Source organism: Erigeron canadensis, chromosome 7, assembly GCF_010389155.1.
Source record: "Erigeron canadensis isolate Cc75 chromosome 7, C_canadensis_v1, whole genome shotgun sequence".
In the NCBI taxonomy this organism is placed as follows: Eukaryota; Viridiplantae; Streptophyta; class Magnoliopsida; order Asterales; family Asteraceae; genus Erigeron; species Erigeron canadensis.
In genome coordinates this window covers 19,064,508-19,074,103 of record NC_057767.1, presented here as the reverse complement: position 1 = coordinate 19,074,103, position 9,596 = coordinate 19,064,508, and the positions used below count along the sequence as shown (strand labels likewise).

The following is a 9,596-nucleotide window of genomic DNA, read 5'->3' as shown; positions in this document are numbered from 1 at the left end:
TAGCAAACTCATTCGTTTGTGGAAAGAAAACGTATAGCAGCAATGTAAAATCCATTACTATTGTGACATAACTTTTCGTATTGAAGATGGTAAATATGAGAAACCTATATATCCAAAGTTATTTACATTTGATCATTTTTTGTCAAACAGCAACTCAAATTTCTGGAATTATTATTGACATTTGATCATTTTCAAAAACTAGAAGATAATGTTAATGATTAATTACCACTGAAAAAGCAACTGCAAACCAGTGGCGAAACATCAGTAAGACCAAAAGGGGTTCTGGTCCCTCCAGATATTTGGAATATAATAAGCAGTTATTAATATTTTATACTGAAAATTAAAATTTATGTGTATTTACCCCTCTCAAAATTGAAGATATATATATGTATTAGATTTAGAAAAAATTTGACCTCTCCTATAGTGATGTTCAAATTTCGCCGCTGCTACAAACCTCTCCAAAGGTTTCTTTTGCTAATTATGTATTTTGCTCCTGTAATTGTCACTTATATTTTTAATTTAGGAGACTCCTAGCGTTCATACATGTTTCCCCACTCTATTATGTTGCTCGAGATGGGTGGATTCAATTTAGAATACGGAGATAAAGCATATATATGTTGATCTTAGTTGTTTAGATGGGTTAACTTTATTACTACAACTAGATCACGTTGTGCTTTACTCATGTATATGTTTTTGTTTTTGGCATGTCTATCACACATAGTATACCATGCAACACTACTCTCTCGCTTGAGCATTAAGTTGGTGTATTGGCTTTCTGTTACTACAACTGAAAACATCAAAGCACAACAAGTAACAAATACATTTTACCTGGATGATTGCTTTACTTGATCATGTTCGTAAATATTCAATCTAAATGCCTAATACCACTACCTATTTTTTGTGTTATCATTATTTGTTTAGATCACCTTCATTCATTGGTTTACTGCACCATGTGGGTGATGGGTCATTTAGCCATTTGTTTCGAAAATAGTTCTTTCCTTAGTCTATTTAAGCCTCTAAGTGGTCATTCTTACATATTTTACATATTCGTGCATCACATTAGTATATATCTCCTATTATTGTTTTGTGTATATCTCCCCTTTACTTTTAATATCAACATATAAAAGAATGATACATTCTTATAAATTTGATTTCTTTTTTCGTGCTATTAAAGCTACTATCAATGGTTGCTTCTCTTTTCTTTAGAAAGATTAAAAAAAGGTTATATTTTAGGGTGGCTGTAATTTTAAGTTTGATATAAATGTTGTATTTATCGTGTAATGGTTTATAAATATTCTTAGTCAGTTGGTTGGTTCCGTTACAAGCACCTGTGGGTGTGTAAGGATGTATAACTAACCAACTCTCAATAAATTTCAATTGTATGCAGAGTTTATGTATATTTGTTGCAGGAGTAATCTTTTATGTTGATGAATAGATAGCGTGTTATTCATTATCAATCTTCCCTGTATTTCGTTTCATTTTTTTATACATTAAATTATTATTATTATTAATTGATTAATAATATTATGAAGTACTAATCTATGCCGTGAATACGTTTTTGCGTTTCACACACTCCGTCGCTACACAAATGGTGTTTTTGATGACATCAAAATATTTTGGGCTAAATGTTTTGTGATATGGTTTTATTGCAACTTTTGTCATCAATTATTAATTATTTTTGAATATACAGATTAGCATGTTTGTAATATGTGATAGTTGTATAATCGTCATTGACTATTTTCGAATATGCAGGCCAACATGTTTATAAGTTTGAAAAATCAATCTAACATACACGGGTAAAATATTAAGACAAAATTTAAATTTTCTAAAATTAAAGAAGATAAATAAGTAATAAATACTTGGTATAATGAAGAGAGAGAGACCCGAAAGGAGGGAGGGACGGACCACTTGCATATTTTTGTCAACAATCCTTTTCTTTTCTCTTTTCTCTCTATAAATAAAACCTTCCCTCAAAATGCTCTCTTTTTCCCTTTCTTTCATTATTTTCTTTCCTCTTCTCCGCTTTCTTCTCGCCGGCTTTTCACCGGAATATCTCTTCTTCCTTCATTCTAAGGTTTTTTACCTCTTTCCTTTTTCTTTTTCATTTTCATATATTTTTTTAATTAAATTCAGATCTGTTCATATTGTATATTATCATGGATCTTGGAAATTTTCTTTCAACACTTTGCTAATAATTATATAATATAATATAAATATTAATGATTTTTGTAATTCTGATCGTTCATTATTTGAAAGCTTTCTTTTGGATTTTTCTGCTTTTTTTTTTTCCCTTTCCTTATTATTATTATAATATTTTTCCAACACTATATAAAAAGTACAGTTGTACCTTTTTCTTTTTATTCTTATCTCATAATAATTATCTGCTACCTCAATTATACAACTTCTTTAATATTTGTTAAATAAATACACTTGTATATAATTATTACTGTATAATTATAGAGTCAAAATGTGATGGCTTTTAGGGAAACGGATATTAGTTGTATGTTGGCCTAGCTTGTTTGATAAGTCTATCTTTTCGGGGTGTTTGTATTGTGGCTTATTTGTACTTGACTTATCTTCTGTAAGCCTGGTTTTATTTTTGGACTTATGAGCTTATCATGACTTGTAATTACAAAATATTTTACTACTTAGTAATGTCTATGATGAACACTAGTCCCCAGGTAACTATTATGCAAATTGATGAGCTGATCTGTTGACATGTCAGCTTCTATTAGGATAATATAGATTACACAAGCAGTTAAACTGTCCTTGTCATTTTTGTTAATTTTATTACTTGTTTACTTTCTGTATATAGAAACCAAGAAAAAATAGACATGGCTCATATTGATAATATGTATATATATATATATAGAGAGAGAGAGAGTTAGAAGTTAATCCATTATTTTTGATAACAATATTTGGTGCAAGAGTCGAGTGTCATGGATGCCCCTAAAGAGTCTGGACTTCGTAATGTTAGCTCAGTTTGCTCCATCCTAGAAATGGATGATTTTGATCTCACTAAGCTTTTGGATAAACCGAGGCTTACCATCAAAAGGGAGAGGTCATTTGATGAGAGGTCTCTTAGTGAGATGTCTTTAACAAGGGGTCTAGATAATTTGGAACTAGCATATTCTCCAGGGGGACGGTCTGGATTAGATACCCCAGCTTCGTCTACTCGTAACTCTTTTGAACCCCATCCAATGGTTGCTGAAGCTTGGGACTCTCTTCGTAGATCGTTGGTCTATTTCAGAGGCCAACCAGTTGGCACAATTGCCGCATATGATCATGCATCAGAGGAAGTTCTTAACTATGATCAGGTAACGTATTTTAGATTAAGAACAACAGTGTTTAATATATGTATATATAAAAGCAATGTAATGTAAAAACATTGCTTTTCAATGATATGCAGGTCTTTGTACGGGATTTTGTGCCAAGTGCACTTGCTTTTTTAATGAATGGTGAACCAGACATAGTAAAGAATTTTCTGCTGAAGACCCTCCAACTTCAAGGGTGGGAAAAACGAATTGATAGATTCAAACTTGGGGAAGGAGCAATGCCCGCTAGTTTCAAAGTACTTCATGACCCAGAACGTAAAACGGATACAATCGTGGCCGATTTTGGTGAAAGTGCCATTGGAAGAGTTGCACCAGTTGATTCTGGTTTCTGGTGGATTATATTACTCCGTGCATATACGAAGTCTACCGGAGATCTAACACTAGCTGAAACACCAGACTGCCAAAAAGGAATGAGGCTTATTTTAACTTTGTGTTTGTCAGAGGGTTTCGATACATTTCCTACCTTGTTGTGTGCAGATGGATGCTCTATGATTGACCGAAGAATGGTAAGAATATTTTCAGTTTCTCAGCATGATTTTAGATGGTGGTTTATTTTACAGCTTTTTAAATTAGGATTTTGTGTATCCAAGCAGAGATTCATTTGACTACTTTACTCTTAGAGGCGGCCTCGTAGGGTAATTCATAATAATGGCGCATGTGAACTGTCCCAATTGATGGCTTGTTCTTGATCTCCTCTTTCTTTTATTTTTCTTCTCAAATCATACTTTACTTCCAATAATAAAACAAAGATTTTTTTTTAATATAAACTTTGGCTTTTCAGCTCATTGTTATGTATTTTTTTCCTTATATAATTGTTGGCCACTAGACTATGTACAATAATAAATAATGGTGGTATAGATTATGCTATTTGAAATATTACATCAATATGGCCATTTCAAGTATGTTGTTCTGATTGGTTAGATCTTATAAATTTCATGACAACACAAGAGTCAAGACTAACAATAATAATGATATGTTGCATTAATCTTTGTTGATTTTATGTAGAAAATGGAGTAGTTGAAAAATTCGAATGTGCTATGACCTTAGAAGGAAAGTTGTATTTACATAGCCCCATTGTCTGATGAGTTGACTTATGAAATGATGAGTTGACTTATGAAATGATAATTCATGGTAATAATTGTTATTGTTAAACTGCACATACACTTTTTTGCCGTAATTACTCTAATTTGTTCATGATTCTTGTGGAAATATACTAAAGTTACAACTTATCTCAAAATGATTTTGCTTTACCATTTCAAGGTCATGAAAGACCTAAATTTTGATTATTCTCGTGTTTAAAGAAATCATAAATGCGATAGTAGTCATAGTACTAAGAGGTTCCTCAACTCATGTTAGTTATTTGTATTAGGCTTTACATCATATGTTTATGGTTCATTTGCATTAAACTCTGTATAATAGGGATGAGCAAAAGACCCGGAAACCCCTTGCTCGACCCGAGTCGACCCGTTCGAAGCACTAACGGGCCGGGTCACGGGCCACATTTTCAGTGCATTTCCGGGTCACGGGTTAGACGAGTTGGGTGAAGCCAAAAACTGAAAAATTGTGAAGGAAACCCGTGACCCGCCAGAACCTTCACGGGTCGTTTCATAGTTCCATTTTTCTTGCTCTTGCGGGTCACGGGTCATCCCGGTTCAGGTCGGGCCGGGTTTCGACCCGTGCACATCCCTACTGTATAGTTAGTGTTCTTTCCTAGTACCTATTTACAGCTTGTTCTACAAAATCTAGTCTTGTCATTTTTCTAATAGTTCAAATTGCGGCATAGCTGAAAGAGTCATGGTGGATTAACAAACATTTTACAAACTAATTTTTACAAACATAAGGGGCATGTGAGGTGGTCCAATCAAGCAAGAGAGAGAAAGAAGAGGGAGAATACATTGAGATGATTTATTTGGTGGAGTTGTATTTATATTTTTGTTTGGAAATTGTATTCTTTTGAAAGAATGGTTTTAATTGCTGATGTTGGTGGCATTAATCTACGAAACCAAAATATAGTGATGTTGCTTGTCTGGGCTACATCCAATTAAGTATCTTCTTCATGCATCATTGAACACCGTATATCTCAATAATTTATCAATATCTACAAACATTGTTTTTAATATATAATTGGAAAAATATTCATTTATATTCCTACCTGGAAATTGCAAAACTAAAAGCTCAGTTCACTCGTAAGTTTCTCGAAAGATAGATAGTGTTGATTGGCTCATGTATTTTACCTTTAGCTTAATTTTGCAATAGTTTCTATACATTTTCTACTACTTCTTTGCTAAAATCACATTTCTTTTTCTATTTGTGTATTTATGCTATTATGACTTCAACTTTCAGGGAATATATGGTTATCCTATAGAAATACAGGCTCTTTTCTTTATGGCATTGAGATGTTCCTTAGCTATGCTCAAACTTGATGCGGAAGGAAAAGAATTCGTGGAAAGAATCACGAAGCGGTTGCATGCTTTGAGCTTTCACATGAGAAGTTATTTCTGGATTGACTTCCAACAATTAAATGATATCTACCGTTATAAAACAGAGGAGTATTCTCACACTGCTGTAAATAAGTTCAATGTTATTCCTGATTCAATCCCAGATTGGGTTTTTGAATTTATGCCAACACGTGGTGGTTACTTTATTGGAAATGTGAGTCCAGCAAGGATGGACTTTCGTTGGTTTGCTTTAGGTAACTGTGTTGCTATCTTATCTTCACTTGCAACTCCTGAGCAAGCTTCTGTAGTTATGGATCTTTTTGAAGCACGTTGGGAAGAGCTTGTGGGGGATATGCCTATTAAGATTTGTTATCCAGCAATTGATAGTCATGAATGGAGAATCGTAACCGGTTGTGATCCTAAGAACACTAGATGGAGTTACCACAATGGAGGATCTTGGCCAGGTTTGTCTTATTTTTCAGTTTATTGACTTATTCTAACTTCTAGAGTTTTTCTAGCTTCCCTATTCCGCTTTTGTTAGAGTTTTCTTTCATGATAATATACTAGGGCAACACATTGTGTTCTCCACATTTTTAGGTTCCATATTTTATTACTGTTACATACTTTTTTCTTACTTTCTTGTTTTTATAGTATTGAAACGGTTTAATAGTTAAAAGCCTTTACCATAGAATATCATATTCAAGTTCTTTGCTCGTTATATGTATAGGAAACGGGCTTCCCGTGATCAAATATTTTTAAGCATCATTACTAGATCACACACCTTCAATCGTATGCTTAAGTATTCTTCTTATCACTTATCTTTAAACCCCAATATGCGTTACTATTATTGAATTTCATATTTATCTTTTCTTTCTTAGGTAGTTATTTGTTGCTAGTTTTTAGGTTACATTAAACTCTGTGTTACATCTGTGTTTTTTGTGTTTCATTATTGCAGTTCTTCTATGGTTACTAACAGCTGCCTGCATCAAAACTGGGAGGCCTCAAATAGCAAGACGTGCAATAGAACTTGCTGAAAGCCGCTTACTAAGAGATGGATGGCCCGAGTATTATGATGGAAAGAAGGGAAGATACATCGGTAAGCAGGCAAGGAAATATCAAACATGGTCAATTGCGGGATATTTGGTAGCAAAAATGCTGTTAGAAGATCCCTCACACTTGGGGATGATCTCTCTTGAAGACGATAAACAATTGAAACCTATTATTAAAAGATCTTCCTCGTGGACTTGCTGAAGGGTGAGTAATCTATTTTTACTTTATGAGGACTATAAGGTGATTGAATTCTGTCTTGCGTAGGTTGTATTGAGTGTTCCATTTTGTGTACAATAGCATTTGACACATCTACATTATTGCTTCTTTAATGAGACAATAATGGTGATGCTCTTTATTTGTGTTATATAATGTTCTTGAATGTTTCCAACTAGAGGCGCAAATACCAGTTAACCGGTTCCGGTTATTTTTTTTAGTAACCGAAACCGGTTATTTTTTTAAAAAAAAATAACCAGTTTTGGTTAATCGGTACCGGTTAATAACCGGTTTGTATGTTGGAAAATATAAACCGATGAAACCGATTCCGGTTTATAATAACCGGTTAACCGAAGTGGTTAACCTACCCAGTTAACCGGAAAAAAAATACAGCAGAATGTAATTATATATTGACATACCCTATTATAGACCCACACCAGAACCAAACCCGCCGCTTCCAAATCGAATGAAATCCTCCCAAATCGAAGGACTCAAAAAAACACAAAAATAAGTGTTTGGATCAATTACTTCAGATCTGTAACAAATGTAACAAATGGCAAGATTGAAAGGAGAGAATGGAAGAGTAGCACAACAAGAAACAATGACGAAATCACCGTTTCCACTCCTTATTCTTGTTTGAATCAAGATGTTGATGGTGATTTCAATATTCACTCTTCAATTGAATTGGACTCTCTTCTTGATCATCACGTATGTAATAATTACTTAAAATTATATATATATATATATATATATATCATGTTTTGATTATATCTAGTTTTTGGATAAAAGGGTGTCGCCTGGGATATAGAAATAATATTTATAGTCTGATAATAAATATATAGGTTAACCGGTTATTAGTTAATTATTTAATAAAAAAACCGGTTATAGGTTAATCGGTTAATAATCGATTTTTGTTTTGAAAGTAAGGATCGATTCCTAACCGACGGTTTATAGTAACCTATAACCGGTTTGTACGGTACCGGTTCTTAACCGGTTGGGTTAACCGGTTACATATCGGGTCGGTTAGGTTAATCGGTTTTTTTTTACACCTCTATTTCCAACTGTCTCAAAAAGGGTAATTGTCGGTATGGGCCAATACTTGGTAAAATACCTGTTCACTGGACATAATCAGGAAATATAATTGGTATAGTTTTTTGTTTTTTTGGAAAGGCAAATCTTTTTGATCATCAAGAAATATATGAAAATACATGACCATTTTTGGGCACCAAACAATAGTTAAGCTGTAGCCAAACTATTACAAACAAGTCCTGTAACACCCCACCGTTGGCGGAAACATGAGGTATCATGAAAAGTACAGCACGACATGGAATTACATAGATACTGCTATATGAAATAGAATATAATGAATATATTCCCCAAACATGAGTTCAATGTCATGACAATGCTAGGAAAGCTTATTACAAGTACATCCATAAAAGGAATCAACCAAGGCATGCAGTCTTAAAGTCTGACAAAAGTAAAGGAGCTCTAGTCTTCAAAGTCCAGTCCTAACATGAAAATCTTTATTTCTGAATAGCCTGAGTACCTGAAAAGTATACTAAAATGTGTCAACACAAAGGTTAGTGAGTTCGTAGGTTTTATTCAAAAAGTCTAGTCAAAGAAATAAGTATTTTGTCAAATTCTTTAAAGTCTAAACATGTATTAGTTCAATAGATAATGAGCAGAGTTACGCCATAATATGTCCAAAGTCTCAAGTCTCATGTCTCATGTCTCAAAGTCTCGATGTCTCATAGACTCAATGTGTCGAAGACTCATTGTCTCATAGTCTCAATATATCAAAGTTCAGCCTTACGGTACCTGCCTTAGTCCAAGTCTCATGTCTCATGTCCAAGTCTCAAACTCATACAATAAGCACGTCCAAACCATAGATCACAACAATAAACACATAAATCACACACATATAAACAAAATCAAGCACGTCAAATGGCACAAGTAACTATATACGCACAGCCTCCGTATTGAACATAAACATAAATCGACAAAACTGTTTGAAAAAAAAGTATACTTTCCTACCCAAAACTTGTAAAAAGAGGGGCTACGAAACTCACCTGAAAAGTGTTATGAAAGTATAATGAACGAGCACGACAAGCACAATCAAAGTCCACGATAATCAACACCTATCAATAATATATGACAAGTCAAGATGAACGTCCTTTGTCTTAAGTCTTAGCCTATTAGAAATGTCTTTAAGTTCATATGTCTTTATTTAACTTTTAAAACGACGTTTGTTAAAATTTACGAGACTTGAATAAACCGAACAAGAGTCTGGATTTGACACCAATGACCTTTCTTAAGTTTGAAATACATTATATTATCAATACAACCTGATTTGAAATTATTACATAGCTCAAAATAAGTTTTACTCGAATTTAATCAAAACTAGACGAAACCGGAGATTTTAACCGAAAAGCTTACGAAACCGAAACTAGTTGAGGTTGAGCTCAACCTTATGGTTGAACTCGACCAACTACAGCCCAAAAATGTTATTTTGAAACCATTTATTGATACGTTAATCAATTGGACCAAAACTACACTTTTT

General features: G+C 33.5%; 1 protein-coding gene across 1 annotated transcript; it reads left to right on the top strand.

The window, feature by feature from the left end:
• The first annotated feature begins 2,323 nt into the window (after nt 1-2,323).
• Nucleotides 2,324-7,211, top strand: LOC122606639 (probable alkaline/neutral invertase D). The gene is made up of 4 exons (XM_043779477.1): nt 2,324-3,317; nt 3,410-3,841; nt 5,679-6,237; nt 6,729-7,211. The coding sequence occupies exons 1-4, from the start codon at nt 2,940-2,942 to the stop codon at nt 7,022-7,024; spliced, it is 1,665 nt and encodes a 554-aa protein (XP_043635412.1). The 5' UTR covers nt 2,324-2,939; the 3' UTR covers nt 7,025-7,211.
• The last annotated feature ends 2,385 nt before the right edge of the window (nt 7,212-9,596 follow it).

Bases quoted from the DNA above. Each gene is read 5' to 3' on its own strand.
- LOC122606639 (XM_043779477.1), top strand. From the start codon at position 2,940: ATGGATGCCCCTAAAGAGTCTGGACTTCGTAATGTTAGCTCAGTTTGC. The intron at 3,842-5,678 runs GTAAGAATATTT...TTCAACTTTCAG, and splicing joins CTATGATTGACCGAAGAATG to GGAATATATGGTTATCCTAT. The intron at 6,238-6,728 runs GTTTGTCTTATT...TCATTATTGCAG, and splicing joins CAATGGAGGATCTTGGCCAG to TTCTTCTATGGTTACTAACA.